This window comes from Stigmatopora nigra, chromosome 2 (genome assembly GCF_051989575.1).
Source record: "Stigmatopora nigra isolate UIUO_SnigA chromosome 2, RoL_Snig_1.1, whole genome shotgun sequence".
Taxonomy (NCBI): Eukaryota; Metazoa; Chordata; class Actinopteri; order Syngnathiformes; family Syngnathidae; genus Stigmatopora; species Stigmatopora nigra.
Window position 1 is genome coordinate 11,361,921 of NC_135509.1, and position 22,132 is coordinate 11,384,052.

The 22,132-nt window shown below is 37.8% G+C and overlaps 2 protein-coding genes across 2 annotated transcripts in view; both read right to left on the minus strand.

The window, feature by feature from the left end:
- LOC144212180 (DNA topoisomerase I, mitochondrial) overlaps positions 1-15,126 on the minus strand; it is a 36,169-nt gene extending 21,043 nt beyond the window's left edge. The window contains exon 1 of the mRNA XM_077739840.1: positions 14,983-15,126. The gene's annotated coding sequence lies outside the window, so the exon portion shown is untranslated. The remainder of the gene's footprint in view (positions 1-14,982) is intronic.
- A 996-nt stretch (positions 15,127-16,122) lies between these two features.
- cdh13 (cadherin 13, H-cadherin (heart)) overlaps positions 16,123-22,132 on the minus strand; it is a 137,231-nt gene continuing 131,221 nt past the window's right edge. The window contains exon 15 of the mRNA XM_077710933.1: positions 16,123-18,324. Coding sequence (XP_077567059.1) covers positions 18,311-18,324 — 14 coding nt within the window. The 3' untranslated portion in view covers positions 16,123-18,310. The remainder of the gene's footprint in view (positions 18,325-22,132) is intronic.

Below are 22,132 nucleotides of genomic sequence, written 5' to 3' on the forward strand. Positions count from 1 at the left end.
TGTTAATTTTGTTTCTCATTAATGTACCCTCAGCTACCATCTTAGCAGGAAAAAAACTTAATTCATTTTCTGAGCTACTTATTCTTACAAGGGTTGCAGGGGTGCTGGAGCCTTTCCCAGCTGGGTACCAGGCAGGGGACACCCCACGTTAGTGGCCAGCCAATTGCAGGGCACGAAGAGACAGACAACCGTTCACACTCACACTCATATCTAGGGGCGCTTGAGAGTGGTCAACCAGCTTACATGCATGCTTTATGGATGCGGGAGGAATTCGGAGTCCCCCAGAGAAAACCCACACAAGCCCAGGGAGAACATACATTTTAAATTAACTCATTTTCTGCCATTAAGGGTGACTGACATCTAATCTATTTCAACTGAGAGGGCTGGCAGTCAATGATCGTGTTTATGTTCCATTGACAACTGTGAATGACCAATCCATTTCAACTGGGTTAGCGGACAGTGAAAAATCATAGCGAAAATGCGTAAAAAAAATGTAAAAAAAAATGAAGAAACTATAAGAATTGAAACTATGACATTTAACATAGTGTTTGCTATTCTATAAGACAATGCATGAATGAGAGTGGGAATGTTTGTCATGTGTCTTGCTACTGGCCAGCAACCAGTTCAGGCTGTATTCTTGCCCAGAGTCAGCTTGAACTGGCTCCAACTCAGCTGTGTCCCAACTCCCCATGAGCAAAAGCGGTAAAGAAAATGGATGGAAACGGGGCATTAATTATTTGGGGCAGGAGTCCTCAGTACCAACCATGGATGGATAAAAAATTATGGAGTCTGAATTTGAAAAATGATGAGTTTGATGAAAAGAGATCTCCAGCTCCCAGGACATAATGAATCATTCAGTGTCCATTTTAGATTTCCCCTTAAACGTTAATGAACTTCATATGTTTTCAACTCATAGACATGTCTCAACCAACTATCTAGAGGTTATTAAAAAGAAAAGACAGCAAGAAAGTAACAAAACACTTCACATAGTATGTAGGCTTATGTTCCAAATGCATCTGAACAAGCTGGATTCCCAAGACCTCCTTAGAAGTACTCACTCGCGAATCTTTTGAGATTTGTTTTCAAATCTGCGTGGGGCTCCTTCATAACTCCTTCTAAATGCTTCCCTTTGTGTTTGTTTTGCTCGCACTCTCCTTTATTCACATTTTCTTGCTGCACCATGATTTAAAAGGACAGAATGTATCACTTTGTGTTTCTATGAGTCCCATTTAAAATATGTTGCAAGCAGCTGTAATGACAAACATGTCTGTTTGATGAGTCCATGTAGAAGACTGGGGGCTGGGTAGGGGGTCTTGACAATGGCCTGACAATATGCATTCTATCATTTTATTCCATAGATTTATTCCGTCCCAGTTTACAGTACTTCACGACTTTTGTACTCAAAACCATGTTGCTCTTTCATTGACATCCCACAACCATTCACTCATCCGGTTTCACGTTTCGCCCCATGCTGTGGAACGGAAGGATTATAAAGCAGGTTAGGATAAAAAAATTAATTGGTTTTCCCAGGTTTTTAAAGTGTGTGATGTTAGTGCCACAATGGAGACAGCTATTCATATTTTAATCATTTCAGTGAAAAATGTAATGCAGAATGGTAAAGTCAACTGTTATAGTATAGTCTATGAATTGAATTTCCCATTCTTATTTGCAAGCTGCAGCCCCTGTGTACTATACGGTGTCTGGGAGTCCATGATGCAAGGGCAACACAAGGGACATATGAATCATCTAGCTCTTTCTTTAATCAGGACAAAATGCCAACATCTTTTTCACATCCACTTCATCTCAGCCACTCCTATCACTCTTCCAGCTCATTGATCTCAGAGTTAAGCATACAGTCACACGTGACGGATGAGCCAAGCCAATGATTGTTATGAAGTCTGCTTTTTAGCCCTTAATGAGATATTCGCCAAGCGTCTGGAAATCTTTGCACTTGACATTTGCCCTCTATACATATTAATACAACATTAATTCAAACAAACCTTGATAGTCCTACATGCCTTAATATGCAACATCATTTATTTAAATTCTCTTCAAAGTGAATGAGTGTAATGAAGTCATTGCACAGCTCGAATATAGCTACGGGGTCAAATTAACTAAGAATACTATATACCATACTACCCCTAAAAACCAGGTGCAGTTTAGGTTGCATAATCCAGTTAGTGTGAGAGACAATAAAAGTACTACGTATGTCCAGAGTCTCTGGGGCCAAAAAGAAGAAAGTGCACAGCAACAGGAATCCAAAAAGCACATTTCAAGTCTATTAATTGATTGATGAACATGAGAGATTGTAACTTTTAACTATGTGTAATTAGTAAGGATTTGAATAGAGAAGAAAACCTACTTGCATAATAACTTACTAGAAAAACTAGACAAAAAATTGAAGACAGATAGATAGCTATGTAACTTTTTGAAAGACTCCAGCACAAAGTTTACTAGATCTCCAGAAAAAAGAAACATACAAATCTGAAATAGAAAAAAAATAGTCCATTACCCTTTACTTAAAGACACCCCATCACCTCGGGGGGCACTGAATTCGGTAGCAAGGACTGCAGTGAGCACTAGTAGTTATGTTCTTGGTAATACAACTCAAAAAAGTGCTAAACACAGTTTTAGATCCATTTTACCAGGCTGGATTTACCACCGAATTCACATCGAATGTACCACACACATTTTAGTTCTATTTTTTTGTCCTCAAACATTCAATCGGTTAATACGTGTTGTGTAGGAAATTGGTACACCACCAACACCACTGATATAACCAATTACTTTTTCCCCCATCTGACCATGCAGTGAGCAGAATAAACTCAGAACATAGAAGAATGTGGAGCAGCCAGTACGTAACCCAAACTGTTGTTTTGATCCAAACAATTTACGGAAGGCTGCTTTGATCAAGTGACAAATGATCTGGTTTGGTTTTTGGGATAAACTGCTGTAAAATATAGCGGTGCTAGTGAGAGTGACGTGCATTCATTTTTATCGTAAAGACACATTAACATTCAATAATGAAACCTGAGAATCAGGAAAAAATGAGGCAAAATCTGAGCTGAATGTCATCATTAAACTAATTTGTTGCAACTGACAAGGATAGCCGTTCCTATCCTTTTGAACTCATAGTGCTGGCAGTATGTTCCCATTTCAGTACTATTACCAAGTTTAACATGCAGGTATTCAAAGAGTGGGGGAAAGGCTCCAGCAACCCCTGCGACCCATACGAGTATCCGCGGTATGGAAGATGAATTAATGAATAGTTACAGTCATTATTCAGAATGTTATGTTGCATAAATTACCATTTTTAATCTCTAAACGAATTATTTCTGTACAAGGGTTGCCTTTTAATTAAAAAAAAATCTATCGAAATACCACTGCTTTCCTCCATCATACAATAAATGGAATCAGAAGTTTAAAAATCTTGTCACAGAACTAACTTTGTTAACAATGTAGCCACCCTTTTAAATCTGAGTTAAAGAGAGCAATAAAACAAGAAAAATAACAGAAACGCATGAAAAGTTTCAAAAACGACTATGTAGATTTTCCTGTTCTTTTAATCATGATTTTTACTTCTTCTAAAAGTTACCCACAGACTCAGCGGGATTTTCGCACTATTAACAGTCACTGATTCTCTTGGTTTTGCAGTCAGTAAAACATTTTCTGTTGGTCACAAACGTGGCTTCAAATTCTGTGCCTCAACAATAATTTTACTGATTTTGTCCAAGAGTTGTTTCTTTTACTCAATTGCTGTCCATGTTCTTTTTTTTGTACTTAAAGGTAGATTTGTTACGCAGTAGCATGAGAAAAAGCCCAATCAGAACAAATGTTTTAACAGCCTTGCAAAGCAGGTTTTTGGTTTTCAGACCTGCATGCTGGCAAGAAATTTAATCAATGCACATTTCTGAGCTGCTTTGGCACAAGGCTACTGCAGGCCACGCATCTATCTTCCCTGTCACGACGACTTGCTCTTCTGGGTGAACCCCGAGGCATATCCAGGCCAGATGAGAAATGTAATCCCTGCAGCGGACTCTGGTTCTGCCTCGAGGTCTCCTCGGTTGGATGTGGCCAGAATAGCTCCACAGGGAACTTGCGTCAAGCTGAATTCTTTAGAAATGACCGAGTGGTAGAGCTCCAAAAAGTTGTGGACAGATTTTAGAGCTCTTCCATTTTGAAATGCAAGGGCTGCTAAGGAAGACTTTGATTTCTCATAACTCAAATCTATTTGGATGTGTCATTTCACAAGAGTTCACTTGCAGTTCGAAATTGTTAAGCAGAACAACTCGGAAAGACTTTAACTCTCCACTAGTTTTAGTCTGCTTACAACCCACGTGAAGCTAACGCACTTTTTTTTAGTCTCCACTATTTTGTCACTTCCATAAGCGTTTCATCCGGGGAAGTGTTTTCATCCTCCGGATAAATAAAATGGCATCAAAGTGTGAATTCATGTTGACTGCTGTGGAGAAGCGATAGCACAAGTGAAGTCATCACTAATTCACACCAGCTAAATAACATGAAAAATGCAATCTATAAACTTTTTCTCAGTTTGCCACTTAAACACTGCCATAAGATTTCAATGATGCTGTTAAGTGTCCCCTGAAATGCTGTATCATTATTTGTCAGGGTCTTTACTCCAATATTGTCTGACAAAAGATAGATTAAGAATAAAGATTCAAGTCAGGCAAAAGAACCACAACACCATCGAGGGGCTACTACAACAATATTACCACATAAGTTACATGCAACTTAAAAACTACATATAATCAATGAATCTTGCCTTGTATTTCCCTTTAATAAATATGCTTCTCATCTCATCTCATTTTCTAGACTGCTTTATCCTTATTAGGGTTGTGGGGGGTGCTAGAGCCAGTCCCAGCTGTCTCTGGACTAGGGTGTCCCCAGCCTGGTACGCGTAGTTAGCTGGGATAGGCTTCAGCACCCTCCGCAACCCTTGTGAAGATATGCGTTTCAGAAAAGGAACGGATGAAAGAAAACAGAAAAGCAATTGTTTGCCACAATTTCTTATACCCTATTTTTTTATGTGCTTGGAGCAGTACTTGATACTTTGTCTTGTCTTGTGGTTTAACCCTGAGGTGTTTAACACAGTTTGTGTTGCCAAACTCTAATGTTTTTCCACAGACATGAAAAAGCTGACTGTCGTTGGAGTGAAAATAGCTCCAGAGATGACTGTTCTGACGCAAATGAGTGGTTGACAGACTAAACATTAGGCGTGCTGCTGCAATTGTGTACTGAGTACTTAACACAGTTTGCTTGCTTGGGCTTCAGCACCCCCACAACCATGGAACACGAATCAATGAAAAACCAATGTAGCATAATTATGTTGCAAATTATGTAAAAATACAGTGACTACTGTCTGGATACATGCAATTTTCACTCTTTAACCAGCGTCTATCTCTGCCTATTTTTCTTGTTCTGTTATGCTACATAGATACGGGTCATGGTAAATTCGAGTGTCTTTCAACAGTTTTCTTGTGCCTTATGTGAGATCAATGTACTCACATTGTGGATGTTGATATTGTCTGGTTTATTCAGAAAATAAAGCTGTACAGAAAAGGGTTAGCGTGGATAAAGAGAACGAAAGAACAGAGGGAATAGGGATACAAGTACTTATCTGTATGTTCATCTTACCTAAGTAAGCAGCATTGCTATTTATAAAAATGACTACTCTCACCAAAGGGAACCATGTGGAGAGGATAAGAAAAGCCGATAGAAAATATGTCAGATGGGAGCGTGGTAGGATAAGTTGAGCCCACAATTAGTAATGTTAGTAATGTGTAGTGTCATACGGTTATGCTTTCTCATGTAACTGACAGACTTTTTTTCCATTGAAGATGCTATCGACTGACACTATCATTGTATTGAACACCGTGAACTCAAGCATTCATTTATACAATGCTAATTAAATGACATTTAAAACTGTAAAGGCTTTTTTTTTCTCAATGCAGCGAGCCAGTTAAAAATCAGGCCTGTTCGTCATCATAGCTATGCAAACTTAAAACCCAAACACAATCTCGCCTCTCAGAGCAGTTGCTCTTTCGCTCTGACCAATTTCATAACACAGATTGGAAGGATTGCTGCTATAATTACCCAGGGGCATTATGGGAGAATTTTTGTTAATATTTCCTCAGGAAATATTTCAGCTTTTATCCAATTTTTTCATTCCCTTGCCATGCGCATTTAGTTGCTACCTCTACTATTATTTTAACTAGCCAATGTTGTGAGCTTTATTCCTCTCCATGTTCCAATCTTTTAAGTTGTTCTTTGAGACTCAATTGAGAAGCAATTCAAGTTGTTGCTGTCGCTGGTTCTCTTGATGAAAACTCAGGGGAAACATGCTACAATTGTTGTCATCCTGCAGAGATTGGGCCGTTCTTTTGTTTTTGTTTTTAATGCATGCAGGGCCAGCTGTTTGCTCACCTTCCAGCAAATGAATTTATTCCCTGTGTTTTCCTTCAATTGCTTAATCTTCTCTGACCACGTGCATGTACGATGCAATTAGTTGGCCCAGTCTTAACAGAGTAATTGAAAGGCAAATGACACAGCAGGTTCAATTCATACGATATGGGATTTTCATCAAGACTGAAAATGAATTATATATTTTTTTGACCTGAGAAAGTACGGATTTCTGTTCTGCATGTACACTGAAAATTAAATGATACGTCTATCCAAGAAGCCCACTGACTTTTTCTGACTGTAGACACAAAAGTTGACAGATGTCAAGAATGTCTACCGTACACGTTAACCCATTGGCTATAAGCAATAGACAGCTGATCCATTTAAATGAGAACGATTGATGGTTATTATTCCCTATCTGCATTCTGAAAACACAACATTACACATGACTTTTATCACATAACCATTACACATTGTCATTAAACAACTACAATGAGATTTATAGCTTTCACCACAAAGTGCACCATTAACAAAAAACAGACAAATAATCAATAAATAAGTAAAAATAGTCAATAAATGAGTCCACATATGAAGTACTCACATCATAAGTATGGAAGTGCCAAATAACAACAACAAACAGTTAAATAATAATACGTAAATAATCTAATAAATAGCACTTGTGAATAATGTCCATAAAACGGCATTGTTTTTATTACATTTAGTATGTTTTGGATCAGGAGCTGATTCCCTTATCTTTTCTCCTCTCATTGTTGCAGCACATCATTTTAGGAATACTACTTTCCTCCGGGCAATGATTCTTTAATTACCATGTACATAGGTGGGACTAGCAGCCCTGCGAGGCAAAATGGATTTGAACGTCTATGGCTGTCAAATGGTACTAAAACAGGTATAGGAAGAGACAATATGATCATGATCTTCCTTTTCCAGTGGTATAGTTCTGTTTTGAAAGACGAATCCAGTCGGACAGCAGCCCAGCCAGTCCAAGGGGTTGTTAAGTAAATCTACACAGAGCTATTGTTGCCTTCCTCTCAGCTCCCCCTTGGCATGCCAGAAGTCCCCTGTGCGATATTGATTGTTTTCAAGTAACAGGCGGCGAAAATGGCCATCTCATTATTTTTAATGGGTGTTTGAAATGCCCTTCATTGCCATGCTGTGCCGTCATTTATAAAGCCGGGAGGAAGAGCTGAATCAAAGGAACTGCCTGAGGTGCGTTGGGAATAAACTTCACCACCCTGACAGAGGTGTCTACTGACTCATTGAGAATGTATACCTGCATGCGTTTACTTTGCCCGGTGACATGTTGACAAAGAGGCAACATAAGGAGGAGAAATGAAAGAACAAAGAAGCAAGTGAGAGAGGAGCTGTCAACTGAAGCAAAACTGCGCTTGCATCTGGGTTTTGTAACCAGGGCAGCTCCAGCACATTCTAATTGTGTTCATTTTTCAGTCTACATTAGCCAATTGGCTAGTGGGTCCTACTGCATTCCAACACGGTGATTATGTTCAGATACAGTTGCTTCAACAACCCCGGAGGTGCCAGCATCTCCCCAACAAAATAGAGATATTCCCAACATTTTTCATCTTGATGATTTTTAATTAGGCCTCCTCCCAGTCTCAACTGGGATTGCTGTCATTAGACCACATGAGCTTTGTCTTTTTTTTCCAGGACATCACAGCCTTCACATTAAACAGACATCTTATTTTCCACCTTTTTTTATCATCATAGTCACATTATTATGTTTCTATATATTTATTAATATTAACAAAGAAGCCAAGTTAACAGGGATGACACATACGCACACCGACAAGAAGCCGACATAATCAAACAAAGCAATAATCCCACACCGACCGACAACAACACAGGGTTTAAATACATGGGCAGATGATCACAAGAATATTACAAACAGCTGGGACACACGAGGGAAGAAGCAGTGGAACGCACAGCATGAGCAACACATTTATAATCACGAGGACAGCAAACCCAAGGAAAAACATACTATACGATAACTGTAATAATAAGTACCATAACTATAGGTAAGCTTTGAAAGTATTGGACAGAAAGCCAAAAACACAACCAGTATCAGATATTAAAAAAACACAAACGCCTGAACTGGAACAATACTGTTAAATATGCAATTTCAACATAAAGGTCCTCCTCCACTGCAAGATTTTCTACCAAAAAATTCCAACACATCAACAAGGGCTGGCTCTAGAGGTGACTGTGTAGTTCCCTTCAAAAAGCGTGCAGTCAGCCAAAGCACCTTCTATGTCTGTGCCGCACATACCTGGTACTCAATACCAATTAACATATGGGAACTCCCATCTCTGAAACTCATCACCAATCATCTTAAAGCCTGACTGTTAGACAAACAAAATTGTCGTCACAACACTGTCTAAAACTATGCTACCTGTATGTCAAGTATGTGTCATCGTTTATCTTCAACCTACACAAGGGACTAAAGATGGAAATTAGCCCTTGGCTACAATCGAGCATATTTATTCATTAACATGAATATAAATGTGTTCATTAATGTGTGTTGACCCTTATTAGATAAACCTAAAACCCCAACAAAAGGTGACATATTCAAAAATAAATACGCCTCATGATTTAAGTGTGAACACCTATCTCATTGTATTCATTATTGCTGTTTTATAAAATGCCTTAATGAATTCTCACTAGACTGAAGAGAAAATATGTTTTGAATGATCACTGAAATTTACTTGAAATATGGTCCACATCTTAATTTTTAATCAATCCCAGGAACATATTTCGGTAACAATTACCTCGTATTAGCAGGGTTAAAAAGTGATGCCTTAAACCAATCTATTCCGAACTATTCTACAATACTTTCTTTACTATTTTAAGCTGTGACAAATAGTGGGTCACATGTTTTTTACTTAAAATTAAAATATGAAAACTAACTCATCTTAAGAGTTATCAGCGTATCTTCTCGGTTAGGTTGTGGATGTCTGAAATCATCAAAACAGAGTCCAGCAGTCTGAAGCTTTATACTCTGTTGAGTCCTTTGTTCTTATCAAAGACAGTTCAGTCTTTCTTTTTCTTCAGTTAAAGCTCCCTTCAAAACACTCTTACCTTGCATGTTTTCTTGCAGTGTAATGAAGCATTAATAAGGAAGAGAATAATTTTAAATGTCGTTAAGATTATCAGACATTTACTGAAAGCACATAATAATCTCTCTCTCTTTCACCCTCTCTCTCTCGCACTCTCTCTTCTTTCAAATCTTTCAGCCTCTCTTTTGCAGACGTAAAGTCTTTGTTTAATCACTGGTAATGCATGTGCATTTGCTAACCCACAAAGACAGAGTGCACAACCTTTTTAATTGCATATTAGTGTTCCATTAATTAAAATTCACTTTGTATAGGATGCCTACTGAATATCCAAACACTAACAGACTTAGAGCTGAAGATAAAAAAATTGTCAAGGAATTAATTAAATGCTTGTAAAATTCTAACATTGCCATTTTAAGCATTGCCCCCGTGACCAAAACATGCGCTGTCCGACAATATATTCCCTTATAATCTATTTTTTATTCTGAAAAGTATTGGTCATCTCATTAGTCTTGGAAACTGGAGAAAGAGAGATAAGAGTTTTGAAGAAGCACAGAAGAGGTTATGGAGAAGGTGAGAGGAGGCAAGGGATGAATAAGGATGATAAAAGACCCTAGCCAAAGCAAAAATGCCTCCCCCAAGCTTGACACACATTTCAGCATCTCTAGTCCAGCGGCCCCTTTTGGAAGTTGGGGTCACGTCGCGGACCAAATCGATGAGCTGCGGAGGGACTAGGCGCCTCCATGCTAATACTTGCGCCACGATAATAGCGCCTGCTCCATCCCTGCTGGGGAATGTCATCCATCAAGATGATGCTGCCACCAGAATTGAGGAGAGCAAGAGGAGATGCCTCACAGATTGCACTGCCATCTTTTCTCTATTTCCGATAGCTGATTTGAATACAAGTGGCAATAAGCAAGCAATAAGTCCTTCCAGTGTGTCTCTATCCCTCCAGAAAGAGAGATAAATGCTCTGCAGGTCTCGTGGCCAGTGGCACGGCAACTTGAACAATTGCCTAGGGGCCTGAACTGAACGCTGCCCTGAAGCTGACATCAGAAAGCTCTTTTAAAGGCACCACCAAATACGACAGCAAGAGACTTTAAAAGGATAGAAGACCATCTTTTTTGGCACAAATCCATCAAAGGTGCTTAGTAATGAGAGTATCTTAATCCTATATTGAAATCCTGATTAAATGTTAGAATCGTGCAATCTATAAAATCATTAAATCATAAAATCTTATTGCTTGTCAACTGATTATTTCTTACTCTGTGGTTTTTTCTCAAGGTTTCTCCTTTTTCCTATATATGATGTTATTTGTTTCCCTTTCCCATTAGAGCTTCAGATAGTGATGTCTTGACTTTTAAGACATTGTTGTGATTAAGCACTATATAACTAAATGTCTTGACTAAACTTGAAAAAGTGTAGTATTGACGCCTAAAAAAAACAAATAAAGTGACCCAGGTTGTCAAGTTGCACCCTTGCCAAGCATCAACCTGCCAAACATTAAAGTGTGATTTGTCACGTCATAAAATTGGTTTCCACTGCTCCAGTTTCTCTGACTTGCTCATGTGAGGCACAGTTTATGTGTTTTGACGTCAGGAAAGTAGAGGGTACGAAATATGGCCAACAGCATTTGTAAGATTATGCTTAGTTTTTCTAATGTGTGGTTTTGCGCACTAGTGGCATCCAAGAATGAAATCCCACTTCCTCCTTGAATTTATCAGTTTTTTATGCCTCTCTAGCATGAACGTCATTTGCTTTGTTATCAGGAATTTCTCCCAGGATGTGTATAATGCCCCCCAAACCCCGAGCCAGCCGTCAGCCCCAGATTAACAATGATCAGTGTAATTCCTGCCGCTTTAGCAGGCTTCAGTAGAGTAAAATTAATTATCACAGGATCAACTGACAGCCTTGAGTTAAGAGACAATTTCATTTGAATCTGAAAACAAAGCAGCATTTTAATAAATATCTACCAACAAATGTGATAGTGGAGGATAATAGCCTTGAACAAAAATCTTTTTCCTATTGCCAATATACATGAGTAATTTATAATACACGATGGCATTTTTATAGACATTTCTCAAATGAGGTGCGGGGGAATGACATCCTACAGCTTGTCAAGTAAACTTTCACTAAGAAAAATCATTCAACATATTCAATGGCTGAAGAAATGAGTGAAATAAAGTGCTGTCGACCCACAGACCATGCATATGACGCACATGCCAGATCCGTGGTCTGTGATCACCGAGCTGTCACGGTGCAAGTACTTAGCTGTTCTTGTAAATGGCACATAAATGGAAATTATGAAAAATAAAAATTGCATCTTATCATTTGGTGGATTTTCGTCAAGTTCCATTCTACCTACAAACCATTGACGCACAGTACAATTCTGATAATAAAATTGAAACCATTTCCAATTGCTTTAAATCATTTCAGTGAGACAATTTCCACTTCATTTCATATTCAATCGGTTAGTCAAAACAATGTCACACTAGTTCTACACTTGTAATTATTTTTTAATCCATTCTGTAGATCTACAGTGTATTTTGGTTATCCACATGAACTGTCATAGACAACATAATACTGTAGACATTTGTTTTGAGGCCTTCGATGTATCCTGTAGAGATTTCAAACTCCTGAATTGGAAACAAATCCCAGTCTGCTTCTAATCGGAGTTAATGCCGCCAATGTAATGCAACCTGACTTTTATTTGTACAACGTCACTGTAAATCCCTATTAAATGGAATACAGCCTGTTAGGAGATCTACATAATTAAATCCTAAGCACTGTAATGAAGTGGTACCTACATGATCCATTTATAAAAGAATGACAACCTCTTCGTCATAAATCATGGAGATTTTACCTCTAATGTAATACAACCAGACTTTAATTGTACTCTACTACTGTAGATCTCTATTAAATCCAATATAGCCTGTTAGAAAATGTACTTAATTAAAAGTCCTAAGCACTGCAAAGCAATATCCATAGCATACACATGAAAGAATGATAACATTATAATCATAAAACATATTTATTAAGTCCTCTTAAATCTCTTATCCCTTTTGACATTTTACCCATAAAAAGAAAGAGTAAATTGAATTTAAAACAAAACGACTGACAGTTATCAATTTTAGTCTCGCTTGTTTTTCTAGAACTAGTAAGAATAATGGGCTTCACTGTAATTAAAGGAAGGTGGAAGATAAATAGAAATGGGACTTGTGTTAAATTATATCAAAGTTAGTTCATAATTTTGCCTAACATGCCTCAATGACAACCTAGACTTTTTTTTTAAATTGTCATCAGAAGAGAGAACACAAGAATCGGACCACGTTAATATTGAATGAGTCTATCTTGGTCATCTGGGTATAGTTGGCAGTTTTGATGCTTCAATTTCAATGACCAGGCCGATGCAACGTGGGAAGATGTGGGTGTGCTGTGATATAAATAACTACTCCTGTGTTTACAGTAACAAGTAAAGGTCAGGTTATGCTAATAAAAACCTTCATGTCTTACAAGATAACCAACGCATTGAGGTTGACTTCATAAATTGGCTTCTATTTGTAATCATAAAAGTGGCCTGGGGATATTAAATTGCGTCATACACACACACGCGCACAGAATTCAAACAGTGTGATGTCGCATGATAAGAACCTTGCAGCCATCTATTTGATATTCTTTGCTTTGTGGAGGAGCAAAGCCCACCGCCGACTTCTTGTCAAGTGGTCCGAGCTCTGCAAGTGACTTGAACATGAGAGGCTCCAGTCCCACACAGAAGCAGCTTAATACACATTAATTAATACGTGATTCTGGAGGGTACCGGTGCTCAAATGCTGGCAGCACCAGATTTTTTTCATTCTCCAGGGTGCTAAATTATTATCTTTTGAATTTTAGCTGTGGACGTGTGGACTTATTTTACAACAGTTTACCTGCTGGCTGCAATTTTGACATAATTATTGATTATTCATTTATTATTATTATTTATCTGTTCATTTGTTTGTTGTTATTCGTGCATTTTCCTATGAATTTATGTTGTTGACTAATTATTTATAGTTATTTATTATCATTTTGTTTGTTATTGTTATTTGTGCACTTTGTGGTGAAGCTTTAAATCACATTAAACTTGTTTAATGACACTAAAACATTCAATTCAATTGAATTCAGTCGACGCAATAGATCTCAGATTCATTTTCATTGGGTAATGCCAGGTGCCTCATTCCAAATGGATTGGACATCTATTGCCATAAATGGTACTGAAGCAAGCTCATTTACAGTTTAGTTAACAAAATGTGCTGTTATTTTAAATGAAACGCACATCCCACAAAGGCAGATGGTTTGCTATTGGCATAACACATTGACATTCTCAATCTTTTATGACCTAATTACACAAAACTGCGTTCTGTTTGTTACCATTTTGTCTAACACATAACATGAGCGCTACATGAAGGTGACTTTGAAATGCAATGACAAACTGAGCGGAAGGGATGTGATTGTGTTCTTGGCAGTCATCACAACTACTGAGAATTTCAAGTCATATTGACAATGAAGCCAAAACTGTGGCAAAAACTCAAATAATGAGGAGAAATAGGGGGCACATACACATTGCATAGCACTTCTTCCACTGAAATTCAGCTTTTTGTTTGAAGCTAATTCATAATAACATTTAAGTCACAGGATGGGGCAGTGGTTTACTTGCTCGACATCGTAGTGGGCAACCCTGGGGTCTGTCTCTATGTGTGTCCTATGATTGACTGGCGACCAGTTTAGGGTGTAGTCTGCCTTTCGCCTGAAGTCAGCCGGGATATGCTCCAGCAACTTATTTTACATATAAATAATTCTATGTGTAAATGAATTTTAACAAATGCACAAACTAAACACAAACATTAAAAACAAACCTGAGCATCATCCTTAATATATTTTCTGTCAACAAGCAAATATCTGCAAAACCACCAAGTAATATCAGAACTATAAATAGTAATTATTATCATTTACTCTGATCTTTCTATATCTCAGCAGGGTGCTGTCTGTTGCTGCTCAAGTCAATCCATCGCACAATATCTAGGCATGACATAGTGTATCTTTTCCAGCAGTAAACAACAAAACAACAGTAAGATCATGAACTTGGTGTATGGAACCATACTTTATTCTCTCTCTTTCTGCATCTGTCTTACCATTTCCCTGCAAGCTCTTTTCTCCTTTCGTTTAGGTTGAACAAAACTTGACAACATCCCATCTCAATGTAAGTTAGCAGCAAATGTAAATATTTGGTTTTAACTCAGCTTGACCGTGGGTCACTATTATATCATTCTCACCACAGGACAGGATCTATACTGAACTTATGGTCAAAATAAAGATTGTTGCATTCAAAAAAAGAGAGAAAAAATAGTAACAATATGTAACAAAACAATACTTGTTATGCCATTTTTTGGGGGGAGTGGGTAATTAGGAAGTAGGAAGCTTTGTTTTTTCAACTGACCTGACCATAAGGCACCATTAGCAGGGATAGGCGTTGAATCCATTTGAATTGGCAGGGGATGGTATCATGATTTGTCGAGATCTTGGTTGGTTTTGTTTGGTTGTTGTGTTTCCTTGTGTGTCCTGTCCATTTGATTGTATTTGAGTTTCACCTGCTGTGTCTTTTCTGGCTCTCCTCCCCCTTATGTGGGCCAGGTGCTCGTTATTGTCATCAATCCTTGACTGTGTATTTCAACCATGTGTTTGTGTGCATGGTTCAATCCTTGGAACAAGCTTGACATTGCCATTTATATTTTATGTTGTCATATTTATTTAAAAATAATGACAGTTGAACATGATTTGGATTAAATAGATGTTCTGTCTTTTACATTTATCTAGTCATACAATCAATTTCTCAACCCTCCTTCATTCCTAACCTCCAAACAGCCCCATAATAGTCTCTGAATTGGAGTACTTTGCCTGCAAGTTGTATTGAAATTATTTTAGATAACTGATTAGATTATCAAATTCTGCATTTGCTGATTACAGCTATATAATTTATTAATGCCGTTCAGTTGCATTGTCCACTCCTTCTTCATCTGACAGCCTCATTTATGCTGCTATCATTATGCCAAGGTATTTCTGAATTTTGCACACTTTGATGTCGTGATTCTAGAGAGGTTATTCTCTCCCCTTAGCAGAGAAATTAAGATCACGGTGGCTTAGCTTGTGATTTAACATGATAACAGTGAGAAAAGTCAAATGAACTCAAACAGTTGAAACATTCTAGTGCTTTTTGGCATAGTTAAATCAATATTTTATACCATTGGTGTGATTACTGCCAATTAGTGCCAATGGCCCATTCAGGATTTGAGACGGTAAAATGCATTACTTAACCTGAGCTGAATGAGAATAAAAAGTGAATATTACAGATGAGGCTAAATGATCGAGAAGGAATTTAATAAGTTTTAATAGCTCTGTGGGAGACGACGGATGAGGGATATTAGGATACTTTTTATTGGCTATTATGGTTACCATTGACATTTCTAGAAAAAACATTTGGCAGTCCGTAAGGAGAAAATTCTTTCTCTGGTCAGTCCATGGGACACTAGGTTCTTTTTGCACTGTAAAATTGTTCATGTTTGTTAATCAGACCAAGAAATTGCACCATAAGGCAATTTTCAGTAACTGATTTATTAAATTAGTGCAAAAGACAGACATTACTTGTTCAAAATGTCTTCTTTTTCTCTCCGGTTGTTTTCTAGTAGAGCACGCACACCATCTCCTCGTTTCACGGATGCAGGTGCGAGAGAAAAGCGAAACTATGCACCACAAACACATTCTTGGTTTTCTTCTTTTACAGCTTTCTTAAGACTTAAAACAGACAAAGAGAGAACAAGGGAGAGCAAAATGTGAACCTAAACACATGAGCATCGAAAAAAGATTTCTTTTTGCAATTAAACACAGTAATAATAAAAAAACATATATAATAAATCACCAGCAAAAATGTTACAATGGAAAAGTCAACGACAACAACACCAGTGCCATTAACCCATTGGCTGCCATTGACAGGGATGGGCCTTATCAAACAAAATGGATTGGTCATCTTTTGCTGTCAAAGCCATCCAATGAGTTTAAAATAGTGCTTAAGTTCACTAAACAAGAAAATAAACATTCCTCTTTTAGTCAAGGCCTGCGCAAGGAATACAAGTTAATCAATACTGTATATTTATACAACGGTAAAAAATAAAATATTTATATAATCATTTTTTTTCCTTTTAGGTTTACACCATTGCTATAAAGATTGACTGATTTCCACTCCATGACAACTAATGCAATATAAACAGGTCAATCGAAGAAACAACTCCAGAGTTTCCAACTTTAAAGGCTTATTGGCTACCACTTTGTCCTAGGACAACAATCAACCACTGCAGAAACACACAAATAGGCAACTGCCCCCTTCATAAGCTAGATCAAACACAGTCTGCTGAGGGTAGAAAAGAACACACACAAAAAAAGCTGACTCTCGACATCCACTCATGGGATGGGGACCTCAGCCTTTGCCGTTTTTATATGTATGTGTGGGTGGGCGGGTTGTGTGAATCTTGGCAGGGGCGTGTGACTAAAGTAGGGGGGATAACATTCATAAAATAAAAATTATACCGTAGTTTGAATGTATCCATCAATCCATTTAGAAAGAATAATTCTTCTCATTTAATTTTACAGGAAAGCTGACTTAAAATGAGAAGCAATGCGGTCATCTGTCTCTACCTCAGAGCTGACAAATACAGATAGACTAGCATTTCTGCTCATATTCACAACTAAAGACATATTTTGGCTTCAATGCCTCTAACTTACATGTTTTTGGATTGGGGAGCGGGGGGTGCTAGAAAGGACCCACACAAGCACAGAAGAACATGCAAACTGCAAAAACAGAACTGTGCTGACCTCAAGCATTTTGTTCCAAATACACTCAGTAGATACTTTTTTTTTGATAACTTGACATAATGGAACAAAATACAGTGCAAGACCTGACTGAAAAATGCATTTCCAAAATATATGTAAATAATTCACAGTTGGGATTAAGACTGACGTTGAGTTGTTATTTTATTATTGGCTGTTTTTAAATATCTTTTTCGAAATAACCGTATAGCTATCTCTTGGTAAGATACAATGCAGTTCCACATGATTAAACAATTTTTTTTTTGAAGATCTTAATAGCTTTTCTAGTTTGTCAAAAGCGTAGCAGTTTCTCGTGTATGTAAAGTTGCAGAGTTCATAATTTTAAGTATAAGTGAGAGATGGTTGCCATGCTAACCAGTGATGGGCATGACAACAATAATAAAAACATCAGTTTTCTAGTAAAATATTGATGACTTGATGCTGGAATGTTTCATGACTGAACACATTTCGTCCTAAATAAAAACAGTTACAAAGTGGTGGGAATATTTGTTCTTTGAACAAAAGTAACACGGATAAGTTCTCCTGGGGAAAAAAAACTTGAAGCTGGCACATATATATCGTTTTTGAGACAGTTAGACAGCGGAAAATTGAAATAAAAAGATTAAATAATCAATGGCATCCAGGTTGAGCAAATACTGAGGATAAAATGCGAAAAGGATTCGGACAAAATAAAGATGATATCAGGCAGGAACAAGTGGCGCACCGACAAAAAGTAAAAAAAGCAGATATGTGTGGCGAGAAGGTACACAGCGCTTGAGCTTGTGTCGGTTGTCATGTACAATTTTTCACGGTGTGAAGACGCCTTCTTTTCTTCCGTCCTCTTTGCTAAGCCAGCATTGTGTGCTGGAGATAAGTTGTTGCTTTCCAGTGTTGCAAACAGGACTGTCTCACAGAAACAGACCTGGTGAGACAACAGATGAAGGCAAAGGGCTTTAGTACAGCAAGGTCAGAATGGAATCAAATCATTACATGACAAACAAGACAGTTTAGATACCTCAATCAATATTATTTAGAGCAATCAACCCCCAGTCATAGCTATTTGTTCATTTATTTAAAAAGAAATTCCCCCATTTAAAATACATTATATAGTGATGGCATAATAATATATTCATATTCCACTCATTCAATTAATATCACTAATTCACCGCCATTGACGAATAGGCATATCATCTGGAATATTGATGATTAAATATTCCTTTTAAAAAAAATCTACGGAGAAGCATTCTGAATCCAAATTGGAACCAATTTTACTGCCAAACACCTGTCAGCAGATGGCAGTGATTCACCCTGAAATGGACCAGGTGATAAGTTTAAGGGAGAAATGTCAAAACCTTTGATTAAAAAAAATTACGCTTTAGTTCTTTGTTACGGTAAAGTTTCTGAATAAAAACCATAGAATCACACAAAACAGATGGAATTAAAGCAGATCAAGATGTAAGTAATACAACATTTTATAGCTGACGTGAACACAAACCCAGAGACCCACACACCTTGGACTATGAGTTGAAATATGAGACTTTATCGATTGTTCCTTGTCCTACGTGTGTGACACATTGAAAGATGGCTGAGCTTGAATGAAGCATTTGCTCACTTGAGCTGGCAGCCTCATTTTCTTCCCTTTTTTCCAATTTGGGCTTCAAAGTTGAAGCCAAGTCACATTTAAAAAAAAAAAAAAGTGACAACAGGAAAGTCTAATTGTAAACCAGCCCTGGGCCCCACCCTCTATCAGAGGTGGATTAAGAGAGTAAAGCCTTTTTCCAGGGGACGAATTTATATTTTTTGATTGCAAATGAGTAGTTTGTCCCGGCCTGGGGTGCTGAATTAGTGATTCATAGGTGGTGGGAAAATACTAAAAGTAAAAAATAAATACCAATTTCCTTCTTATAAATCTTTAAAGAGTTAAAAACTTTCCAGAAAGGACTACAGGCACATTGTGAACAAGCCTGAACAGCAAAAAAAATGAATAAGAAGTATAATTATAGAAGATTATATGAAAATATATTCCTTCAATTTCCAAGCTAGAACCTTTCAGCAATGTTGAGAAGTACGGCGAATGAGGTTGCATCGTCACTATGGCTTTACACTAGGATGGTTGAGACTTGCAAAGGATCTGTTAGATACCCATGGAAATCATTCAATATAACGCGCCAAAACAGATAATTTATTAGAAGCACGCCATGCGTTTTGAGGCTGAAAAGTGGCAAGAGACGCATTATGAATTGGTGTTGATATGATTACCATAAATGTAAATGAGACTATGTCTTGACTCATGTAAACTGGGGACAAGTAGCTTTTCTAGTATTGTGACAGGTCCTTACTGATGATTACTTACTGAGTGATTTCAGCCTCATAACTGAGAACCCAAAGGTCCAAATTAAATGATCTCGGAGGAACCAGTCATAAGGAGGACTGACAGTAGGCACTCATCAGTCAAGCTTTCATGAGGGAGAAGCAAGACAGAAAGCACTTAGGAATTTTAAAGTGTCACAGACTAAGTGGCTCTGCCGAAGCCTGATTGCAGGGAACATTGCGTGGCCAGAGTTTAAAAATCATTGTTCACAGATGCTTTCCTTTCAAAATGATGGAATTTGAAAGAAGTCACCACAAAGGATGAGACAGAATACAGCCACTTTTATTAAGTGAGTCGAGCTTGCAGGGAATGGCCTGATAAAGCTCACAGCTGGTGTTGTTGCCAAGGGACCGTTTGACGACGACTGAATTAAGGAATTAAGAATGGCAACTTCCTAATTTCACTTTATGACTTACACATTGCTCTTTATAACCATTTAACCAGCCTTTAAACACGATATTCACATTTAAGCCCAATTTGAATATTATTGAGTCAAATAGGCACTTGCTGTAAAAATCATGGAATTATCATACGGGATAATAAAAAGGTTTTTGTGAGGAAATGAAAACTCAGTATGGCAACAATGTTTTCTCCTTGTAATAGCTTCTTAACCAATGTAATTTCCAGACTATAAGCTGCTAACTTTTTACTCCACTTTGAACCTGAGGGTGGAAGATGTTACATAAAACGACAACGAATGACTATGAATGCTTCAGATTTGAGATGGCACCAGATTTCATAGTCAAAAAGGACACTTTTACATTGAGAGTGCATTTTGATCTAAACAGTGTTGTTGGTCATTATGTGATTACTTTCTCATACTCCCTCCTAAATTCCTAAATTTCTTCCAACTTGTGGATCAAAGTCTACATGGCGTGTTCTGACAGTAAAGACAATTTCCCAGCAGTTACAGTAAAAACCACGCAAAGGTGCTATCAAAAGGAATAAAAAAAATGAAAAAGTGCCATTTTTTCCAAGAGTAAATAAGCCTGTGAGCATACCCCCTCTTGAGCTGAAAGGGGGATTTATGTCAAGCAGTAGAAGAATGAAAATGGCTGCTGTAGTGAAGTGCGGGATCAGAGAAGAGAAACAGCGTGGATTAAATATCCCGGGGGATGGTTTGCGCAGTACTTGCTGGTAAATTGTTCGTTGTTTTTTTTGTTGCTTTTTTTTCTTCTTCTCAAAAGCCTGACGCACTTGTTGTTCTTTACCCCTGCCATTTGAACATTCTCTTGCTAAAATGACAACGGGAAAGCAGCAGCAATCAAGATTCCTGCAGCGCACCACAACTTCAAACCAATTTATTCCTAGAGCTTGTAATCCTCTATGGAAAAGATTGGAGGTTTTGCCTTGTAGAAGCTAAACAAAGCATTTCTGGTGGAACTATGTGGTCCACAGAAGGGAACTCTTGTCATAAGTTCAATTGTCTCATAAAGCTGATTGGAAAAAAATCCAAGACACCACTAAAACTGTTGAAGAGAGCTGACAATGTACATAAAAGACCCAAAGAAGACAAATTCACAGGTGTAATGACTTCTACTTTTTTAAACATTGAGGCAGATTTTTAAAAATTGTTTATGCAAGTGATATTCAGCCATTTTCTTCAGAAGATAAGACCTGAAAATGCAAATAGTTACAGTATACTATACTGTCCCGGTGCCATGGAGGAAGCTTTTAATCTCCACATATTCATATCCTTTTTCTCACCCCGTTCCCTCTTGGCTCTTTCCATTTGCCATCCTCTCATCTCACTGTGTCATGGTCAGAGTTCAGCTCTGAGATAAGGGAATAGAAAGAGGATCTATGCGGCTCTCTATCAGCCTCTCACATTCAACGCTGGAATGATCAGTCTCCTACATCCAGTGGCCTGGCGCTGTTGTCGGTAATGAACTCGGCCACAAGTCATCTCCTGGTGGCCCCTGGGGTTTTGTGGAGTTCTTCTATGTTTGACCCAAGTCTGGAGTCTTGGAGCAAAATGTGACATTAAAAAAAAAGATCAGCTTGTCAGACAGTCTCAACCGAGATAGGTCGACTGGATGTGTCGTAATTTTAAATTGACAAGTGAAAGTATATTCCGACCTGCTGTTTTGCACTGAAGTCAATACAAGAATTGAATCAGGCGCTCAGTTAAATGCAAAAAAATGCTGGGCTTAATTTTCCTCCTGTATATGCTAAACATTTTAACCTTAGTGCAAAAGAAAAAGAGCAGTTTTGCCGAAACAGCAGCAGGCTTTATAACTATAAATACTAGAGTCACGTCGCTCCACTCAAAATGTCTCACAACAATTGAGGATCAAGAAAAAAAGAGGGGAGGAGTGGGGGGGTTCAAAGGAAAGAAGATACTGTGCAAAACTGCTTC